At 37.6% G+C, this 23,304-nt stretch overlaps 2 protein-coding genes across 15 annotated transcripts in view; one reads left to right on the forward strand and one right to left on the reverse strand.

Moving 5' to 3' along the window:
• Positions 1-6,385, reverse strand: part of ANKIB1 (ankyrin repeat and IBR domain containing 1) — a 172,907-nt gene extending 166,522 nt beyond the window's left edge. Inside the window, 1 exon segment of the mRNA XM_017870314.1 lies at positions 6,131-6,385. The gene's annotated coding sequence lies outside the window, so the exon portion shown is untranslated.
• A 297-nt stretch (positions 6,386-6,682) lies between these two features.
• The window catches only part of KRIT1 (KRIT1 ankyrin repeat containing), a 46,518-nt gene continuing 29,896 nt past the window's right edge, over positions 6,683-23,304 (forward strand). The window contains exons 1-11 of one of the 14 annotated variants that reach the window (XM_017870323.1): positions 6,729-6,853; positions 7,049-7,179; positions 7,514-7,746; positions 8,508-8,655; positions 10,542-10,645; positions 11,296-11,455; positions 14,696-14,788; positions 15,925-16,054; positions 16,821-17,064; positions 17,566-17,681; positions 17,898-18,041. In XM_017870323.1, coding sequence (XP_017725812.1) covers positions 10,544-10,645; positions 11,296-11,455; positions 14,696-14,788; positions 15,925-16,054; positions 16,821-17,064; positions 17,566-17,681; positions 17,898-18,041 — 989 coding nt within the window. In that variant the 5' untranslated portion in view covers positions 6,729-6,853; positions 7,049-7,179; positions 7,514-7,746; positions 8,508-8,655; positions 10,542-10,543. Of the gene's footprint in view, positions 7,180-7,513; positions 7,747-8,507; positions 8,656-10,517; positions 10,646-11,295; positions 11,456-14,695; positions 14,789-15,924; positions 16,055-16,820; positions 17,065-17,565; positions 17,682-17,897; positions 18,042-23,304 lie in introns of all 14 variants that reach the window. The other 13 variants (XM_017870325.1, XM_017870327.1, XM_017870319.1 and 10 more) reach the window with 13 other exon arrangements.

Raw genomic sequence — 23,304 nt, forward strand, 5'->3', positions numbered from 1 at the left:
GAAACCCCGTATCTACTAAAATACAAAATTAGCCGGGAGCGGTGATGGGTGCCTGTAATCTCAGCTACTCAGGAGGCTGAGGCAGGAGAATTGCTTGAACCTGGGAGGTGGAGGTTGCAGTGAGCCAAGATCACACCACAGCACTCCAGCCTGGGCAGCAGAGCAAGACTGTCTCAAAAAAAAAAAAAAAAAAAAAAAAAAGTACCTTTTGAAAAAAAACCAACTAAAATTTAAAAAAAAAATAACAGAAATTAAAAAAAATTATTTGGCAATCATCATAAAAGTGGTTAATTCAGGTGGGAGTCACCAATGACACCCACCAAAGCTAATGAGTGGAGGGTTGATGAGAAACGCGATACTAGCATAATTTTGGAATGTATCTCCACAAACACTAATCAATCACAAAGGGCACAAATATCATTTTGCCAATATCACTATTAGTGGCATGATTTTACATAGTATGCCTCTAGACGCAACACACTGAGAAGGGCACAGCAGCATTTCTGTGGTATTACTGCCAGGAATGCATGACCTGATTGGAGTCATGAGGAAATATATAGATCTAGGATGAGGGTCACCACACAGAATACAGGGCATATACTTATTAAAACTATCAAGGACATGAAAGATGGAAAACTGAGGCTGAAGAACTATGAACAGACATAATAACTAACTGTAACATGTATTCCTGGATAGGATCCTGTGCCAGAAAAGAAAGAGATACTGTTGGAATAGTAGATGAAATTTGTATAGATTCTTTGGACTAGATAGCAGTGTTGTATCCATGTTGATTTTCTTCTTTGGATGGTAGTATGTTGGCTGTATAAGAGAGCGCTTATTTTTAAGAAACAGACGCTGTAGTGTTTAGGGGTGATGTGATACCATGTTGGCAGTTTGCTCCAAAAGGTTCAGAAAAAGACTGTAATGAGTATGTATGTATGTATGGAGACACAGAGAGAGAGGGCAGGCAATGGAAGTAAGCAAAATATTAACAATAGGAGAAATCTGGGTGAAGGGGATATAAGAGTTCTTTGTACTGTTCTGATATTTTTTCTTTAAATTTGAAATTGTTTCAAAATGATTTTTTCATCTGAAAATAAAGATGTGATATAGAACATCTAGTGATAGAGCAAATGTGAATCACCTATTGCCTAAGGCCAAGAAACAGAATGAAAACCTTGACTGAATATGTTGATTTACATACTTTCCTTTACCATACTCTGAAGGCACGCATTAACAAGAAGGGCAATGTTTTTATGACTATTTGGAGAACTAAGAGCATCTCAATGAACTCTCCCTTCTCTTCATGGATTTTAAATGAGTATTTTACAGCTCAGTGAGGAAAGGAATCTTGACTTACTCATCTTTGTAGTCCCAGCACCTAGCCCATTTATAACTTAGTCATTGTTAATGTCCTTGAACAGGAATTCTACCTCCAATATTATTTCAACGAGAAAAATATAGTGACTTGAGTAGCAAGGACTTTGCTACACTGAAAGGGAAGGACTGTCTATGTTAAGTTAAAATTGTATGTCAGACTGAAGACAGAAAAATATCAAGGATTAACTTTCTTAGGAACTCAAGTATTAAATATCTGCTCTAAAGTCCTAAAACAGAAGAGCGCAAAACCAGTAGTAAAAATCATTATCCTAAGAATAGCAAACTGCTAACAGTTTTTGGTTAAAAAGTAATGATAGAATCAAATGTTTAGGATAAACATAAGGCTTTTGGAGAAAAGAGTTGACAGTGGAAAACCATGTTTTAAAAAATGCTGAGTGTCTGAAAAATTATTAGACTGAACCATATCAAATTGCTGATAAAGCATATATCCTACCAATAATGAGTATGATAATTTTCAAATCTGAAAGAATACACTTTCATTGCAGAAACTAAAACTCTCCAAGGCCCTTAGTTGCCAAAATTAAACTCAAAAATTTTTAAAGCTGAATAGATTTCACATGGCTCAATACTCTACCCTTCCTGGAGAATACACACATTTCTAGCACATCTTAAAAGCTTGTGGTTCCATTGCTGAACTAGAGGGAAAAAAAGGTAAACATGCCTGAAGATCTGTTACAGTTAACCATAATGAACTTTAGAATTATGTCTTTTCAAAAGTTTAAACAACGACTGAAAATTAATTTTGATAGTATATAATTATCTGCTTTATTTATTTATTTTTAGGCAGTTTTGCTCTTGTTGCCCAGGCTGAAGTGCAGTGGCGTAATCTCGGCTCACTGCAATCTCCACCTCCCAGGTTCAAGCAATTCTCCTGCCTCAGCCTTCCGAGTAGCTGGGATTACAGGCATGTGCCACCATGCTTGGCCAATTTTGCATTTTTGGTAGATATGGGGATTCTCTATGTTGGTCAGGCTGGTACTGAACTCCTGACCTTAGGTGATCTGCCTGCCTCAACCTCCCAAAGTTATGGGATTATAGGCGTGAGCCACCGAGCCCAGCCAAAGTATCTGCTTTAGAACGCAAAATATACTAGTACCTTATGAGCAATGTTAGAGAATTCAAAGCAATATTAGAGAATTAAAAACTGTTAATGACTATATGACAGCTTCTCCCCTTTAAGGACTGTAAGTCAAATCTTTTCGAGAATATTACAAGGAAAAAAAAAAATCCAGTAATACTATACACCAGATTCTGTATCGCTTTTTATTATTATTATTATTAGTTTAGTTTATTTGTGTGTGTGTGGGGGGGTCTTTACATGGAGATAAAATATATTTTGGGACTGTTCTAAGGATTAAATAAGATAATGTATGTAAAGCACTTAGCACGGTGACTGGCATAAATTAGGCACTCAGTAAATGGCATCTATGGTGCTTATTCTTATTTATTTATTTATTTATTTATTTATTTATTTATTTTGAGACGGAGTCTCACCCTGTCACGCAGGCTGGAGTGCAATGGCGAGATCTCAGTTCACAACAACCTCCGCCTCCCAGGTTCAAGTGATTCTCCTGCCTCCGCCTCCCAAGTAGCTGGGATTACAGGGGCGTGTCACCAAGCCCAGCTAGTTTTTTGTATCTTTAGTAGAGACAGGGTTTCACCATGTTGGCCAGGCTGGTCTCAATCTCCTGACCTCATGATCTGCCCACCTCGGCCTCCCAAAGTGCTGGGATTACAGGCGTGCGCCACAGTGCCTGGTTGCATATTCTTACACAGAGAATATGAAACAATTTAGAAACAGGGTCAAGTGGCTTAAAAACCTGTAAGAGAAGCCAATAAAGGCAAGTGAATAGAAATCACAGTCAAATATCTAGACTGGTAACCTCAATGAGGAAAGGAACCTTGAATAATTTACCCTTGTAGTTCCAGAACCTAATGAAGTGCTTGACACACAGTAGATGCTCAATAAAAGTTTTAGGAAATAAAATGGACATGAAAGTATCTAGAAGACCAGGTGCAGTGGCTGACGCCTGTAATCCCAACACTCTGGGAGGACAACGCAGGGGGATCACCTGGGTTCAAGAGTTCGAGACCAGTCTGGCCAACATGGTGAAACCTCGTCCCTACTAAAAATACAAGAATTCGCTAGGTGTGGTGGCGGGCGCCTATAGTCCCAGCTACTCGGGAGGCTGAGGCAGGAGAATCACTTGACCCTGGGAGGCGGAGGTTGCATTGAGCTAAGATCACATCACTGCACGGCGGCCTTAGCGAGAGAGTGAGACTGCATCTCAAAAGAAAGAAAAGAAAAAAGAAAAGAAAAGAAAAGAAAAGAAAAGAAAAGAAAAGAAAAGAAAAGAAAAGAAAAAAAAAAAGAAAAGAAAAGAAAAGAGAGAGAGAGAATCTGGAAAAGAAAGAGGAAGTCTGAGGTTGTCTGAAAATAAACTGAGAATCCAAAATTACCATTCCCCTAAGGAAGCCACTTTGAAAAGTAAATTAAAACCTAAGCATTTTAGATCAATGTATAAAACTCCCCCCAGACTGGTCTCTTTAATAGTGACTTAGTCCACTCCCAAATCCTTTTTGGCAAATGTGTCAAATATTTGAAGGAAATATTTTAAAACTTAATCTAAATAAATGTTATATGCATCCTCAAAGGGGGAAAAATTACCCAAAGCATTGAGGAATCTTTTCCAACTTCATTTCAAGGACATTCAGATTAACTTAATTCATAGTTCTTCCATTTACTTATATATGAAAATGAGCTTGCACTTTTATCTACAAGCAAGCTGTAAAGACACATATTTCACTTTCACAAGTTTGAGTGCATACCCCAGAAAAGAAAGAGGAAAGAAAACCCACTCTTTGAGAAGTGGGCAGTGCCATAGGAGTACAAAAGAGTGGCTAACAAAACTTCCCTCCCATGTTTCAGGAGTCACCTACCTGTTAGAGCCCTTGTTTACAGCACAGTCTGGACAGTTTCAGACTCCTTACATATTGAAAACTCAAAATTCTCGGTGTAGTAGTCAAGGGAACAGTGAAATAGGAAAATATGGTCCTATCTTCCCCATCCTACCCCAAGTAAAAGAGAGAATCAACAACATTTTTTCTAATACTTCTCCAAGATAGCGCCCATCACCTCACTAGAGCACCCTACTCTTATTCAGAAACTGAACAATTTCACAGAAAGCAAAAGCCACACCCTTAATAATACACTCAACTCTGTACAGTGCTTGGCTTCTGTGCTAAGTACATTTCCAGAGAGAGCTGGAACTACATCTCCTGAGCCTACTTCAAATTAAAATCTGTGAACAGTGAGAAGTTACAAATCAGATAATAGCCCAAAATTAACTGCTGAAAGGAGGTTGGGGGGAAAAATCATTAAATACATCCATCTTTCTCAATGAAGTAACAATGTTTTTCAGCAATACAAAACACTAAAGCTACCAGCCTACTCTACACAGTAGTTTGCAGAACAACAACCTGCAGTACACAGTAAAATTATTCTTAAATCATCGTTTGCTTCCTATGGTGCTCTGAAAAGTAGCAAATGCATAAAGTCATACAAGAGCTATTGTCCAATCACTGACAGCATTAAAATTATTTTTAAATCTAATTTTTGGAAAGTTCTGCAGTAGCGGTTTAAAAAGCAAATCAAATTCTAATGAGAAAAAACGTCTAGTTCAAAACTCTGAAAATACACTGAAGACATTCACAGTTTAAGAAGCAGGAAGGTCATAGGCACCAATGTGTGTAACATCTGTGAGTGGCTGATACAAAAAAAGATTTCTCTGGAATTAAGAATTCGAAATAATTATCAAATACAATCTAATATGATCTTTAAAAGTCTCTTGTCTCAAAAGCAACAAAGCAAAAGCTTGTAACAAAGCAAAAGCTTCCAATACAAAGATTTTTACACCTTACACATACCCACATACTTCACAAATTAAGAAACAGATGAAAATTAAAACACTAAAATTTAAAGGCATCTAAAATACACTACTTGAAACAGCAGACTCTTATCTTTACATTTATCTATCAGCTAAGAGCTTCTAAAATGTTCATTTCAATACAAGATTGTTCGATATGCCATTCTGCGTGAATCGAGCTTCGGAGACTAATTCTCAAAATCTCCTCAGGAGATGCTTTATTACAGCTCTAGTGTCAATTTCCTGCGACTCAAACAGCTACGTACAGAAAACAGCTCATACATAGGGAGAACAATCAGAATACAGGGGAGCGCTCCATTCTTTTGTTTTGGTGGCAGAAGCTGCAAAAATAAAGGTTCACTGGAGCCATCTGCACCTATCCCCACCCATCACAGCCCTGCAGAGCACTTTTACCCATCCGCTTCTCAAGACTGTCTCTAACCCCCCAGGTCGGCAGAACCCGTGGCTTTCCACGTCTCAAAGGATGGGGGGGTGGGAGGGAGGCTGCGAGGAAGGACACAGATCCTTTGAGGACAGAGGGACACGGAGATGCATCCAGATGGGGAGGATGGGACGCGTCACGAAAACCCGGAGGCTTGCAAATTCGCTGGGAGAAAAGCCCTGTGGGCGGAGAATGCTGCCTGTTCAGGGATGGGGACAGACAGAGGGACAATGCTCCAAAACAGGAGACAGGCACACTCCTAGTAGATCCAGGAGGGTGTGAACTAGATAGCTCTGAACTCGGAGCCACAAACGGATAGACGCAGCCTCAAACAGATTCGTACCGCGAAGCTGAGACTTACGGTTACTTCTCCCGCTGAGGGTAAGGGTCGGTGGACCCAGCAACTCCGCAGTTCCGCCTCGGCCGCCCCTGCCTCTACAGCCGAGCTGGTGACCTTAGGTACCCTGCCCGCCCCACCCACCCGGACGGGTGCCCCTTCCTCGCCGGCCCGGGTGCACCCGTCAGGAGGAGGCTGATGTGGCCCAGGGTGCGCACTGGCGGCCGGCGGGAAGCGCTGCGTGAGCCGAAGGCGCCAGCGGCGAGGCTCAGACTGGGCGGGCGCCCCCCATCCCTCTCCGGCCGCTGCGCCGCCTCACTCGGGGGAGGGGAAGAGGGGGCGGCGGCTCTTGCCTCCGCCTCGCGGTCAAGTCCGGCTCATGTTCCAGCCTTGCGCGCGCGCAGCCCCGGCCGCCCTCTTCCCCTCCCCCGCCTCCGGCTCCGACTCAGCCGCTGGCACCCCCGCCGCCACCACCCTAGTCTCCGAGTCGCCTGCCACCAGCCCCTGAGAGACTGCAGGTCCAGCGAAAAGCAACAGGAACGGCAGCAGCCCGGCCGCCGACCCGGAAGCTCTTCCCCGCCAACCGCGAGGCTGCGAAGGGTGTGAACCCGGAAGCGATTTCGTAGCTACGGTAGCGGCTGGGTGGAAAGCTAAGGCCTTTGAAGACCTGGGACCCTATAGTTTCGGGAGAGGGTGAAGGGTGAATGGTGCTGAGGTGCGAGGAGAGGGAAGAACAGTAAAGAGCAGGTGGGCAAGAGGGTTTGCGACTCCGGAGACCTCAGCTTTTGGGGTGCCGGGTGGGGAGCGCAGGGGAACCCTCAGGACGGCTTTCTTTTGGCGATTGAGGGTTTTTCTGTCACAGGAAGCTGGGCCGGGCTGCTGTGCCTGGGAGGAGGGAAGGAGGAATGAGAAAGCGGTGACAGTCCCTGACCCCCTCGCCAGGTGACTGTCCCACCCATTTAGTTGAATGTAGCGGCCGGAGAGGCACTCGCGGCAGGCCGTACGGGTGGGACCTCTCGGTGTCCTTCGGGAAACAGGAGGAGCAAGTTCGACTCCAGCGAGGGAAAACAGAGGTGGGAGACTGAACTATCTCCATATCTAGTTGCCCCAGGCAAGGAGTTTATTTTTCACACGTAGTTACAGAGAAACCAAAGCCACTTTTTGGGTGGAAACTCTTTGAACAAAGAGGCTTATATTTTTCCCCGGTAGTGGACGTTGATGGGTGGTGGCGCAGGAAGAAACCTCCCAGGCAGAGTGATTACGTATTTTTGTCATGGCAGGGAAAGGGATTCACACAGCTTGTCATTCTAACTCACTTCTCCCCCTCTAACTCATTTCTCGCCTCTACATCTTTCTCCACCTTTTAAGGTTTTGGCTTTCATCGCTTTTTCTACATGTTGTTTTTAGCCTCACCAGAAGTATTTCATCTCGCTGGTCTACCCCAAGATCTCAGCCTCATTATTTTCTTACTCTTCTGGAGTGCTTATGTGCCTTTACAGTTTCTGTTTGCAAACGCTGTCTAGCATACTAAGAGGATATTAGCAAACCTGTTCCATGGACACTAAATGGCAGTTGTACATCTCCCCTCATCAGTCATAGTGACAACCAGAAATGCCCTCCATATTTTCCAGTGATCCCAGGTAGGTGCCACTCCCCAATTAAGGACCACTTCCACGAGTTTATACGGTCTTATTACTTAGGCAGCAATCATTTGTGCCATATTTTCCAGAATAGAGTGAGCCATATAACAAAATGCCACGTTTCCTGTACTTATTCACTTGAATCCTCTTCTCAGACTCAGTCTAAACATATTGCAAACTCTAGTTATACCTTTCTCGTATTTTAGTTCAAACTACTGATTTTCTAGAAACTCCGTCTCTATCAATTTGTATGTGTTTCTCCCTTAGCAGTTTTACCTTCTTATGTTAGTTACTTTTGTTATTTTCCTGACTTAAGCCTTTGTTTCCTTCTTTCATGTCACTGGAAGAATGTAGATTTTTAGTAGTCAAGTACGAATAGTTCTTGAAAATGAATTTTAAGAATATTTTGGGATATGGTAAAAAAAAAAAGTGTTTGGTTTAAGAAAACCAGATACTGTTACTTTCATAGTTATGTCTTTTTAAAATCACATTTGTTTACCTTTTAAAAGTTCAGGGTTCTGTGCAGTATTAATTAAATATTCTAGAGAAGTGATGAGTATTGACAAAGTACTTTGCTAGTAAGTGTGTTCTTAACATGAGTTGACCAAGATAGGAATTGATTTGCTTTAAATTGTGTTTAGAAAACTAAGAATTACTTGATTTCTCTTTTAGGTCCTTAATAGAAAAAATGGTTTCTGTAATTGTGCCCTATATCATACAGTGTATTCACAATACAATGTCTTTCTTTTTGGGGCTTGCAGTCTTCAATGCGTCTGTCTCATAATTTGTAAAGGTTTATTATCGCGAAGTCATTGTTAATCTGTGGTGAAAAGTAATTGCTAAATAGAAATTCTGAGAAGAAAAAGGCCTCATCCTTTTCACATGATGTAGGAAGGTCTGGTGCATGAGGTGGGTTTTAAGAATGATCTTATGAAAAAAATTGAACTGAAAAAAATTTCATGAAGTATATAATGATAAAGAATGAAATGTCCTCAAAACTTTTCACACAATGAAAGGTCTCTATCCTAATGTTTTACTGTATTTTTTCTAGTGAAAGATCCATAGGGTTTTTTGGATCTAAATCAATGGAAAGTTTTAGAATCTAAGATAAATTTGAAAATTACTTAAATTATTTTATGTAAAATTTTTGTACAATAATTTTAATGGTTGTTTTAATCTTAGGCTAAAGTTTATGTAAAATGCCAAAAGCTACTGTTATTTTAACAGAACTTCTTCTTAAGGTAATTTTACAATCATAAGACACTTTTTAATTGTTATTTAGGGAAGTGAATTAAAAGTTGCAGAGTGATATTTTCAGCTGCAGTGGAAAAAACAGGATAATTACTCTATCTCCTCTCAAATAACATTCAAAACCCTTTCTTCAAAATGGTCTATTTTGAGAGTTGCAGTAGTAGGGAACTCATTAAATATGAACAGATAATTTTAATGCCTAGTGGTTTTTTAAAAACTGAAGAAGTTCATCTCAACATAGCCGGGAAAGAAGCTCTTTCTTTAATGTTCTTTTAGAAATTTGCTGACAAGTAAATGGCGAGAAGCTTTTAAAAAAAAAAAAAAGAGAGAGAGAGAGAAAATAATCAGTACAGAAAGATGCACTTTAGTGTAGCCATTAAAGAAATTTACTCAATGAAGGGAACTATTATACAACCAAGATTGTGGTTGAAATTCAGTCGCTTGTTGGAAATTGCGCAATGGAGTCTTAAGATTTAAGGGGACAAAGTATATGCATGTACACACACATACACCCAGACACATACACACACACACACACTGAATATATTTGGAATAAAAAATTTGGATTATTGACAGGTGTGGTGGCTCATGCCTGTAATCCCAGCACTGTGGGAGGCTGAGGCAGGCGGATCACCTGAGGTCAGGAGTTTGAGACCAGCCTGGCCAACATGGTGAAACTCCGTCTCTACTAAAAAGTACAAAAGTTAACCGAGCATGCTGGCACACGCCTGTTAATTCCGGCTACTCAGGAGGCTGCGGCAGGAAAATCACCTGAACCTAAGAGGCGAGGGTTGCAGTGAGGCGAGACTGTACAGTGCACTCTAGCCTAAGCGAAAGAGTGAGACTCTGATTCAAAAAAAAAAAAAATTGGATTATCAAGGAAATTGATAAGGGAAATGGAAAAGATTCTTAAATCACTGTCATAAAGCTTTTATTAACTGACCAAATGGTTTTGGTTCTGTGATAAGCAACTCGAAAGAAAATTATATACTATGCTTTAGCTCATCCAAATGTCTAATATCAAAGTTCTCCTTGCTAAAATTTCTGGAATAAATGTCAATGGATGTAAAACATCTACCATTTCCAACTTCCAAACTGTTAACAGTATAACTAACATTCGCTTTTGTAATTTATGGAAAAAGTGTATGTTATTCTGAATCACTATTTCAAGTCATTATTTACAAAATATTTTATAATCATAATCACTTTTTTTGGCCCCAAAGGCAGATTCTTACTATGCAGTTAACACCTATGAAAATGTATAACCCTATTTTAAAAGGAAAAAAGAAATACAAAGGAAATCTTAAATTATCAGCTAAGGTTTTGAGTAGTTGAACAGTAAAGATGCAGTCAAAGTCATTCCTGGCTTGCCTTTTAGGCACTATATATTCTAGGATAGAGAACATTTTATTTTTTAAAAAATTTTTTCAACATGATTATGTGGAAATAAAATTTTTCAATTTAAGATGCGTTACTTTTTTTTTTATGTTGCCATCAAATGTGTCCTTTAATCTTTCAAGGAATTTTTTATTTGTTTTATAAAGCAATGGGAAATCCGGAAAACATAGAAGATGCATATGTTGCTGTTATTCGTCCAAAGAATACTGCCAGTCTCAATTCTCGGGAATACAGAGCTAAGTCATATGAAGTAAGAACATTTAATAATAATTTGTTTCTACCATTGAATGTCATTCTGTATTATCATTCACATATAAAGCCTTATTATATCTTGTAAATTCGTATTAACAAGCCAATTATTTTAGGTTTCTGCCCATTATTCTTTTTTCTGCCGTGTGCCTTTTGACCATTTGCTGTTTATTGACACGTAGGTTATTAGTAGTAAACATGTAATTAAGACTATATGTACATACATATACATATATATAACTGAATTGTTACCTTTTTTATGCAACAGATTTCAAGCAATATGAAATACTTCTAATTTAACCTAATTTATGTAGCATTTCCTTTAAACTGATTTTTTAAGGTTGTCTGAAACCTGTTCAAGGGTACCGTGGGGTTTCTCAGTAGGCTACTGCTTCAGCAGTGCTGTAGCTTACCATTTCTCACTCCTGGCTGCACTGTACAATCACCTGGGGAACTTTTAAAACTGTAAGAACCAGACCCCAGACATTCCCATCCGTGTGGGATGGGGCTGGGCATTGCTATTGTTTTAAAGCTTCCCAAATTACTCTAATATGTAGCTAGAGTTGAGAAAGACTACTAGCTTATTGTAGTTTTCTAGGGCAAGTAGACTTTATTTTAAGCTTTCTCTTAATGTTGTTTTTCTCATCTAAGATTTTGTTGCATGAGGTTCCCATTGAAGGACAGAAAAAAAAGAGAAAGAAAGTTTTATTAGAAACGAAACTTCAAGGCAACAGTGAAATAACACAAGGCATTTTGGATTACGTAGTAGAAACCACCAAACCAATTTCTCCTGCAAACCAGGGTATCAGAGGTAGGAAACTTCTTTTTTAAAAAACACATTGTTTAAAATACTTGTGGAAATACATTCTTTTAAAAATATACACATATTAAACCAATTTCTTTTTATGTTCCTTTACATTTAACAAACTTGCAAAAAAAAAAAACTCAAGTGTTTTTAAGGTACACCCCAGCCCCTTCAAGACGTAACTTGACAAATATTTTAAAAGTTAAAAAGTATTTAAAGAATTCACAATGTTGATGTGAAATATAGTTCCGTAGGTAAGTATCTTTTAACTACTATTCCTATTTCTCTACTTAATGACAAAGGAAACTATACTCATCTCTCCAAAACTAAGTAAAAGTTAATATTCGTGGATTAGGGAAAGTCCTGTAAATTACCAGGTAGCAGAGGTTTTCTTCCTATTTGGTCATAGAAAGAAGACCCTTTTCAGAAAGTCAGACTGGATTGTGGAAGTATTAACCCCGAAAAATTGAGGCCCCATTTAAAATATTACATAATAGCCTTTGAACGTGATTAGAAAGTAATGATCCATTTTCTCAGGCTGTAGAAACAGATAGCAGTCAAATGTTACAGAAACTACAAACTATATCCAGGATTCAGTTACTACAATTTAAAAAGTAAAGCCAATTCAGTCAAGCAGCGGTAGAAAACAGTTGTTAGTGAAGTAAAGCATACCTCTCTATGCCTACTTTTTTGGTTTTTCAAAGCTTATTCAGTGTATATTTTTATAGGGATTAGTTGTTTGATTCATCTGTTTCAGTAAAGAGATTGTTTTTGTTGCAGAGATACAGCCAAATCCTGTGGTTTGACTTATTAGTTATTTTGGGTATTTGTTTTCTAGAGATACATAACTGAGCTATAAGCCTGTGTTTCTTAACTTTTGGAGGTACCATTCACTGTATTTTAGCTCCCTGATAGGTTACTTCCCCTAATAGAGCCTGAAGAGTTTTTGTGGGTTGGGACTGTAAGGATTTTAACTCAGGATTATAAGTAGTTCCTGTGACCAGGCAAAGTGGCTCACATCTGTAATCCCAGCACTCTGGGAGGCTGAGGTGGGTGTTTCACAAGGTCAGGAGTTTGAGACCAGCCTGGCCAATGTTGTTAAACCCCATCTCTACCAAAAATACAAAAATTAGCCCAGCGTGGTAGTGCATGCCTTGTAGTCCCAGCTACTCAGGAGGCTGAGGCAGAAGAATTGCTTGAACATGGGAGATGGAGGTTACAGTGAGCCAAGATTGTGCCACTGCACTCTAGCCTGGGCAACAGAGTAAGAGTCCATCTCAAAAAAATAAAAAAAAGTTCCTGCATATGATCTCTGATAAATACTCTGAGTCTCATGAAGAGAATTCCTTTTCTCTAATTACCAGATTCACTATATAATAAGAAGATCAAGAAAGCAATCTTAGCTTATTAAAAAGGTGGAGGGAGCTATCCTTTTTTGGGAATCAAGGCATGTGAAGACTGTCTTTGGATGCCACAGATTGGTCAGTCTCATCTACCTCAGTCTTGGACTTCTCTGATAAATTTTCATCTAAACTTATTCTACTATTGCCAGATTGTTATAGTTATCAGCATCTATCCTGACACCAAATCCCCAAGACAGAAATCTGATTATCTAAATCACATATTTGAGCTGACAAATCATTATAGTCATAAATTATAGACAAGTCATAATTTGTTATGCATTAACTAAGCTCTGCCACTAGGTCCTTTTACCCAGAGGGATATGGAAGAGATCTCACTGTTAACAAAAACTTGCCCTGATCCAGAGGGCTGGGTAGTTTCCCTTAGGAGGAGTTATGAGTGGACAGTCACTGTGAAACATATCTAGCACCATTTTGCCCTGTATACTCAGACATAAAATGTACTAATGTATTTTCAGGGAGCGTTTAACAAGAAATTAAAGTAGCAAAGCATAATATGTTAATGAGCCATACTCTATCCTGAATATCCTATTTGTTTTTCTAAATCTATGAAATATTTTTGAAGTAATATGATTCCTTATGTAAACATCACATGAAAATCACAAATGACTATTAGCAGTGGTTAGGCTTAATATTTTTGTACTGTGTTGTATGTCATTTACAAAGCACTACCATACTTATACATGAAATTCTTAAATTGATCCTGTTGATAGGTAGTGATTTTCACATCTATAAAATGGGAATGCAGGCATAGGCTGTCTCCTCCTATAAGCATTTCCATTGGTAGAGGAATTAGGACTAGAACCTTCATCTCCTAACTTGTCAGTGCTTCCCTGCCCCACTGACAGATCTCATAGTTACATATATAATTTGCAAAATAGGCATTTAAATAATAGATCGTAACTGGGTTTGGGGAAACAGCAAGGCAGGAAAGATTAAGTAGAGACAAGACTTCAAGCTAGGCAAAAGAAATAGTGCCTCTGAAGTATATTAGAATGTTCTGTATCTAACACTTATATTTTGTACAAGTGTTCATTTTGTGAAATAATTGGGGGCTATAATAAAGAAGGTCTTAATAATCACAAATATTGACTCTGATATTTTGTGAATAAATGAATCTATTTGAAGTCTTACATCATTTACTTGCCACAGAAGGCATCCCACCTGCCTACTAGGCATTTCTACCTGGGTCAGGAACGAGGTTCTGTTTCTTAGGGTGAGGAAATTGGAAGCATTGAAAGTATGACAAAGGCCTAGAGGATGAGGGGTTTTAGAATACAAGACTTGTAGGTTATTATTCATTAATAACTTACTGCCAATTCAGGAAAAACATTAAGAATGGTAGTTACAATTCAGAACAATAGTTTGTAGCCCAATCAGATTTTAATAAAGCCTGAAATTGAGGATGGAGGTTAAATATTAAATGAAGAGCCACTAAACATTAAGACTTTGAAACTTACGTATGCCAGAATATAATAAAATTCTTACTGTCTCTATCCTAGTTGAGTGAGGTGGTATATGCCTATTGACCCTGCAGAGTACATCGTCGTTCTGCCTTCTCAGCTCTTAGCAGAACAGTTTTCCTAGCTTTGCTTAGGAAGCTTCTCTTCTAGGAGGTCAAGACTAGGACCCTAAATCTACAAGGATTGTCCACAGAATGATTTTGCATTTATCAGTTTTTTTTTAGTACATATAATAAAGTTGACTTAGTATATTTCAGTTCCTCTTAATGCTGCCTTTTGAAGTATCTGTTTTCTAATTCTCAAGGTAATTTATAAGATTTAAAAGTGTATTATTTTGTTTTGCTAACTTTTAAAATGATTAGGAAAACGAGTTGTACTAATGAAAAAATTTCCTCTGGACGGAGAGAAGATGGGCAGAGAAGCGTCATTATTTATTGTTCCATCAGTTGTCAAAGGTAAGGTCTAAATATATCTTACAAATCTTCATATACTTTAGATGCTAAGTAAAGATCTACTGAGGAACTTAGGAATTTGCATTCATAGTTACTACTATAATATTATAAAATACATATTTTAAAATTAATAGAAGAAGGGAAATATGTTAGTTAAAGACATTTTGATTTCAAAATAATATACAGGCTTCTTGGCTCAACAGTAATGTTTTGTTTTAGTTTTAAAAGGATGAAGAAATGAGGAGGGAAGGCATCACTGAAATTTAAAGTGCTCAGGTTACAATAAAGGATTTTTCTAAAGATATGCCATAGATAAAATAAAAATTGATCCTGAAGTATTCTGGAAAATTAACAGATTATGATCAGAACCTATCTAGTATTTGGGACAAGAATCCATAATAGTTCTAATATAATCTGCCTAATAGTATCAGTAATATTTTTAAAAAGGAAACCTAATGTGAAGATGTAATATTTTATTCCTTGGACACCCTGGCATAATAAACACATTGAGTTTCAGTACAGACCTTGCAGCCCTATAATTTTGTGACCTTGGGCAAATCTCCTCTTTAATCTTTAGCTCTTTATTTGTAAAATAGGGACAATATTGCTACCTGCTTCCACTTGTTTCATGGTGCTGGAAAATTCAATGAGGTATTAGATACGAAATCACCTTGAAAACTACAGAGCACTAGCATCATGTAAGATAGTAGTAATACTGATGATATACTGTATTAATCACCCACCATGGACATCCCATCAGCCTGCTGCTACACAGTGCTCACATGTATTTTATTAGCCAGCTGTAGCATTCCAGATATATTTTTCCAGGCATACTTAGGTTAAAAAGTTCAGTATCTTAAGTAGCGTTGGAAATCTTATTAATGAGTTTTACAACATTGTTGAGGAAGATAAAGAGGAAACAGTTTCTGCAGTCCTCCAGAATTCTAAATGTTGCATTTATCTGAGTGGACAAGGTCACAGAGCTAGTCATCACTTGAATCCAGGCCTTCTAATTCCAAATCTAGAACAATTTATTTTATACTTAACAAGTTTTAATTTTGTAACATATATTTTTAGATGAAAACATGCAGATGTAAATCTTTTATATAGTAGCATAATTCTTCATTTTTCTTTTTCAGATAATACTAAATATATATATACCCCAGGATGCCCAATTTTTTATTGCTTTCAAGATATCATGCGAGTCTGTAGTGAATCCAGTACTCACTTTGCTACACTTACAGCAAGGATGTTAATAGCCTTGGATAAGTAAGAAATGCCATTAGAAGTATTTTTTAATTAATCAAATACATGTTTATAGTAGAAGTTAGTTCTGATAGATATAGACACTTTGAGAAGAAAATAATGAAAATAATATATGTATTTTAAAAATGGTAAGTTTTCAATTCTAATATAAAATGAAAACCCCAAGATAAGGTTGTCCTGGCCTGGGTACAGCATGTTAATTTTATTTTTCAGAAATGGCAAACACTGCCGTGGCTTAAGAATTGAGATTCTCCTGTTATGAAACTATACATTTAATATTGAGTTACTGATAAGTGAATAAGTCATTCAACCTCTTATGCCTTTGTCTTTCTGTAAGAAGAGGGCTAATGTCACCTACATCTCAGTAGTTTGAATTTTAACAGTACTTTTATGTTTTTTGAAAGGAGTTTTTATTACTATAATGGCATATACATTTAAAAAATTTATTTGCTGTATCCATTAAGAAAACTTCTATTAATAATAAATGAAGTATTTGTATACTGACTTGATCTTTACAGATCATATGAACGTATTATCACATGTGCCCCGAAACTATGTACAGTATTATGCATGTTTTCTTAATTGTTAAAATCAATTTGCAATATAAATAAATTTTAAAAATAATAAAGTACTTAACTAACACTGAATTAAAATTATAAAAATCTGAAAGTAATATTCACAAGTGTCATATATCAGAGTTAGATAGTAATCTACCTTTTTGATCTTCACTTTCAAATGGCTACTTCTACCTCTATTTTTATTTTGCCAGGTGGTTAGATGAACGTCATGCACAATCTCACTTTATTCCAGCTTTATTCCGACCTTCTCCTCTTGAGCGGATAAAAACTAATGTCATAAATCCTGCATATGCTACTGAATCAGGTCAGACAGAAAACTCACTACATATGGGCTATAGTGCACTAGAAATAAAGAGTAAAATGTTAGCCCTAGAGAAAGCAGATACCTGTATTTACAACCCTTTGTTTGGATCAGATCTTCAATATACAAATCGGGTAAGAGTTGAATGAATTTTAGCTCTGATTTAAAAGACGTTGTATCTCAAGTGTAATTTTTTTTCCTGAGATATATACATATATTACTAATTATAAACATGAAGGCCTGGTGCAGTGGCTCACGCCTATAATCCCAGCACTTTGGGAGGCCAAGGAGGGCGGATTGCCTGAGGTCAGGAGTTTGGGACCAGCCTGGCCAATATGGTGAAATCTCATCTCTACTAAAAATACAAAAATTAGCTGGATGTGGTGGCGTACCCCTGTAGTCTTAGTTACTCCAGAGGCTGAGGCAGGAAAATCGCTTGAACCTGGGAGGCAGAGGTTGCAGTGAGCTGAGATCACAGCACTGAACTCCAGCCTGGGCAATAGAGCAAGACTCATTCTCAGTAAATAAATAAATAAATAAATAAATAAATAAATAAATACATTTAAAATATAAACATGTAAACATTAAGAGGACAAAGCTCTTAATGGGTTTTTGTTATTGTTTTCCCTTTCTAGGTAGATAAAGTGGTAATAAATCCATACTTTGGTCTAGGAGCTCCAGACTACTCAAAAATCCAAATACCTAAACAGGAAAAATGGCAGAGAAGCATGAGCAGTGTCACAGAAGACAAGTACTGTTTCAGTTTTACTCCACATTGCTTTTATGAAAACTTACATTCTAATTTAAAGTATTGTTTAAAATTATATATGCATTTTGTATGCATTGTAGTCACTATTGAGTTTATAGCTGCTCAGTGATATAGAGCTTTCATAGATGTGTCACACTTCTTTTGAAACAATTTTAACAGTCCTGTTTGTATTTTTCAAAATTTCTTTTTAATGATTAGGGAACGACAGTGGGTAGATGATTTTCCTCTCCACCGAAGCGCCTGTGAAGGAGATTCAGAATTACTAAGCCGTCTTCTCAGTGAAAGATTTTCAGTCAACCAATTAGACAGTGACCACTGGGCACCCATTCATTATGCCTGCTGGTAAATGGAATATTTGTTCTTTTCTATTTAGAAAGAATACATTTTTAATTATAAATGTTAGTACTTCTTTTCAAAACTGTTCTCATTCCAGATACTTTTTCTCTACCCGTTTGCCTTAGGAGTTTTCTGTTTTGATCTTAGATGATTGTATATGTGCCAATGTTCAGAATTGTAAGGTCTGCCCCATGGGGAATATACTGTTAGTGTTCTTAGGCATTGCCAGATGATATAATGACTAGTAAGTGTCATCGTAGAGTACACGGTCACTTATTCACCTTGCAGTTTCTCTTGTTTTGTATTGGATTATGTTATGCTTATCCTTTCTGTGAAGTTTGCATATGTTAACTACTTACAATTTGACCTTGCATCTTGTTATAAAAGTATCCTTTCAGTGCTTTGAGAAACTTTGGTTATCAAGAAGCCCTCAAAAGCCTTCATTAGAACCACAGCTTTCCATTATGTTAGATACTAGTGTTGGGACAGAATTGGGGTTAGCTCTTTCCACTAGTTTCCCAGTGTAGCTCTTGGTCTTCTCCTCCTCTCACATAATTATTTTTCCCCTCAGTTGGGCTGAGTTGTTAGTGTTTAGAGTAGTAGTTAACTGTTTACTTTAAGTCATCTTCTAGAAAGGATATAATAAAGTTTTTTAATTATTTCTGTGGGAAAGTTGCTGTTCACCTATTGTTTAAAGTAAGTTTCCTTGGCTAATTTAAGAGGTACCAGCCAGTAACAGTGGCTCACGCCTGTAATCCCAGCACTTTGGGAGGCCGAGGCGGGTGGATCACAAGGTCAGGAGATCGAGATCAACCTGGCCAACATGGTGAAACCCAATCTCCACTAAAAATACAAAAATTAGCCAGGAGTGGTGGTATATGCCTGTAATCCCAGCTACTCGGGAGACTGAGGCAGGAGAATCACTTGAACCCGGGAGGCAGAGATTGCAGTGAGCCGAGATTGTGCCACTGCACTCCAGCCTGGCGACAGAGTGAGATTCCATCTAAAAAAAAAAGAAAAGAAGTACCACATTATTTATTGCCTTGTTAAATGTCCACAGTGTCTTAGTTGTATTAGATTAAGCAAGGTAATTCACTTTACCTCTCTGCATCCAGTTTATTTATCCATATATAAAATGTAATAATTAGATCATTTCTAGAGTTTCTTCCAACTGAAAATTCTTTTGATTTATCTGATTTTAATATTTGTAATCAAGCAGTTAACTATAGTTGCTTTATATATAAAGATCTTTTTTCTGTTTCCTTAAAAATATGCTCTTATGTTTCCTATTACATGGAGTTTTTATATTAAGAGTTACCCCAATCATCTTTAACTGAGTTAATAGTTGTTTCTTCAGATTACCAGAAAATACTGGCAGCAAAAACAATACTAAAAGAAATGACATGCAGCCCGGCGTGGTGGCTCATACCTGTAATCTCAGCACTTTGAGAGGCCAAGGCGGGCAGATCACGAGGTCAGGAGGTCGAGACCATCCTGCCTAACACCGTGAAACCCCATCTCTACTAAATATACAAAAAATTAGCCAGGCGTGGTGGCGGACACCCGTAGTCCCAGCTACTCGGGAGGCTGAGGCAAGAGAATGGTGTGAAACCGGGAGGCGGAGCTTGCAGTGAGCTGAGATCGTGCCACTGCACTCCAGCCTGGGCAACATAGCGAGACTCTGTCTCAAAAAAAAAAAGGAAAAAAAGAAATCACATGCTTTACCAGGAGCTAAATAAAAAGAGGTAGAGAATATAGTTCAGATTCCAACAAAGTGGACTGTAGATTTGGAAAAGGCAAAAGCAATGAATTTTAGTTGAGGAATCCCGAGATTATATTTGACTGTATGGTTGCCCCTTTTTGTGGCAGGGGTGTTTTTTTTTTCTCTCTAATGAAAGAATGGTAATATTTTCAACTATTACATAAAAACAGAAGCACGGGCATTGTACTTACTATGCTTTGGAATGTACCTATGTTTCAGTACCATTTTAGTTCCTAAAATATGATCTTTGGTGTTACTTTATGCCTCTAAGGGTCTGTTTCTTTATCTATACAAGATGGGCTTAAAAATGGTACCTTCCCTAATATTAAAAGAAAAATTACAAGTAATGTGCTTTGAGAGCACATGATGAGCACTCAATAAATCTTGGCTTTTAAGAGTAAGTTTTGGCCGGACATAGTGGCCCACACCTGTAATCCCAGCACTTTGGGAGGCCAAGAAGGGCAGATGACTTGAGGTCAGGAGTTTGAGACCAGCCTTCCCAACATGGTGAAACTCTGTCTCTACTAAAAATACAAAAATTAGCTTGGCGTGGTGGCGGGCACCTGTAATCCCAGCTACTTGGGAGGCTAAGGCAGGAGAATTGCTTGAGCCCAGGAGGTGGAGGTTGTGGTGTGCTGAGATCCCGCCACCACACTCCAGCCTGGGCGACAGAGCAAGACTACATCTTGGAAAAAAAAAAAAAAAAAGGAATAAATATTGTAAAAATGTAAAGATTTTGATGTCTAAATCTAAAATTTATTAATCTGTAATATTTTCATTTGCAAACTTTTGTTACTTGAGTATGCCAAGGAAAAGAGTTTTATACTTGGATAAATTAATTTTGTGTCAGCTGGATAATCAAGTTTCATGTAACAGGAGTAGTATGGGTCACCTTGCAATACTGTTAGTCAGATGCCTCATTTAATTGACATGAATTCAAATAAAGAATGATTTAACTATTCAGTAAGGAATTTAAATTTATCTTGGAAATATACTCTTGTTCACTAATTGGTACAAAGACTGAGGAGGGGACACTGGGCCCTTGACTGTGATACAGTGAAGAGGCTAGGGTTTAGTCCTATTTTTGTAAGGTTAGACAAGATATTTTACCTCACTTGGTCTCTTTTCTCGTCTTTAAAATGAGGGTTTTAATTAGATTAGTGGTTCTCTTTTGGGTCTCCGGATACTTTTCACTCTTAACAGTTACAGGATTCCAAAGAGTTTTGTTTATGTGGATTAAAGCCAGTGTTAAGATATTAGAAATAGAAACTGAAAATATTTCGTGTGTGTTAAAATAATACCTATATATGTTAACATAACACAATAATGAAAAAAATAAGAGTTTAAAATTCAAGATTGGTAGCCAGACACGTGAAAACCATTCCTTACTTTCTAGAATCATTTTCCCGAAATATTTAAAATGGCTTTTACCCCATGTGGAGAACTTCACAGCCACTCAGTAAATGTCTCAATGACATTTCCTATTCTCTCACTTCTTTATTCTTCCTGTACCCCTATGCCAGACCCTCTATTTTGAATCGAATCAGTGTCTTCTTTCTCTAATAGTACTTTCAGACTTCAGAGCATTGTTAGTGCTTTTCAAACTATGATGATTTGGCTTTCTACAAATTATTTCATCCAATTTCTTTTAGAGCTTCCCTGTATATTAGCTATATGTACTCTTTGTTTCATTCAGCCTTTTAGTCCTCCCCTTCCAAGCTGTTCTAAATATTTCTACTCCTAAATACTTAAACTTTCACTACTTTCTGTTTCTACTTTCGTAATCCGTATACCCTTTTTTGCCCCCTATTTTCAAAGAAAATTTAAGGCTTCAGAAATGTTCTTCTCCATCCCTGATGATCACTTTTTGTCCCTATCTCTCTCCTGTATCATAGGGTATACATGTAAAAATTCTTCTTATTCCCCTTAAATTCACTTTTCTTTTTCTACACCTACTTTCTTCTTGCCCTCAAACATGCGTGATTCTCTTCCTTCTTGAAAGTTACCTTCACCTGAACCTACTTCTTTTAGCTACCATCCTGTTTCTTTCCTTCCTTTCACAGCCAGATTTCAAAGGTGAGTGGGCAACACACTCTGCTTTCTCTTTTTCACTCTTCATAAACCTTAACTTTTTCTGAGTTTTTGATCTCTTTCCTTGCTCTGCAGCATTTAATTCTTGCCCACTCTTCATTCTAAGAACAAATTGGAGTTGAAAGGGCATAATGGAGCTATAATGAAGGTCAGTACAAATGCAAGATATTATTGCTATCTTATCATTGCTATTGAAACACTCACTGGCCTCCATTCTGTGATCCAAACCTGTGTCTTAGTAGTAGTACTACTAAGATTCAGAAAACTGGCTTCTAACTCTGGCTAGTCACCGTGAGACTTTGGGCAAGTTATTTAACTGCATCAAGCTCCATTTTTCTCATCTGTGCAATAAAAAAGTACCTCCACCTATTTTATAAATTTCTATGATTATATTAAATAATTATACAAGAAGATAGCTGGGAAATTTTAAGGCATCATACAAAATGTATGTTTGTATTATCTTTATTATTACTTCTTGAATTGCTCCCTCACTATCTTTTCCTGTCTTCCCTTTTAGATGTATTTCATTGTTCTAAGGTGATCATATTATTTGTTCTCAGAAAGATTTCATCCATTCTTTCAGACAATTTAATTCTTTTCAATGAGATGATTTTACATATTCTCAGATAGATAGTCTAACCTTTTGCCTTCCACCTAAGTAGTTTCAAGTTGCCTACTAAACATTTCAGTCACTTATCTTTTGTATATAAGGCACTTTGGAGAATATAAAGACACTGTCCCTACCCTCAAGGAGCTTCCAACCTGATAGAGAGGAGATGTGGATAAACAAGGATGAAATTAGGTAAAATAAGTTGCAAAAAAAAGCAAAAATACAATGCTAAAACGTAGTGGGAATATAGAGAGGATAGATTTTAAACTGTTTCAGAGGCATAATGGAATTTAACCTGAACAAAATCAGGAAGGGGGAAAGGATGTCTTAAGAATAGCAAAGAACATTGTGGCTTTGATTTGCGTTTCTCTAATGATCAGTGATATTGAGCTTTTTTTTATATGTGTCTTGGCTGCATGTATGTCTTCTTTAGAAAAGTATCCATGTATTACCCACTTTTTAATGGCGTGGTTTTTTTCTTATGAATTTGTTAAGTTTCTTATAGATGCTAGATATTAGACTTCTGTCAGATGCATAGTTTGCAAATATTGTCTCCCATTCTGTAGGTTGTCTGTTTACTCTGTTGATAGTTTCTTTTGCTGTGCGGAGCAGCTCTTTAGTTTAAGTACCATCTCACACCAGTCAGAATGGCTATGATTAAAAAGTCTTAAAAATAACATACTGGCAAGGTTGCCGAGAAAGGGAACACTGTTGGTGGGAGTGTAAATTAGTTCAACTATTGTGGAAAGCAGTATGGCAATTCCTCAGAGAGCTAAAAACAGAATTTTCATTTGACTTAGCAATCC

This window comes from Rhinopithecus bieti, unplaced genomic scaffold (genome assembly GCF_001698545.2).
Source record: "Rhinopithecus bieti isolate Rb0 unplaced genomic scaffold, ASM169854v2 scaffold_5191, whole genome shotgun sequence".
Taxonomy (NCBI): Eukaryota; Metazoa; Chordata; class Mammalia; order Primates; family Cercopithecidae; genus Rhinopithecus; species Rhinopithecus bieti.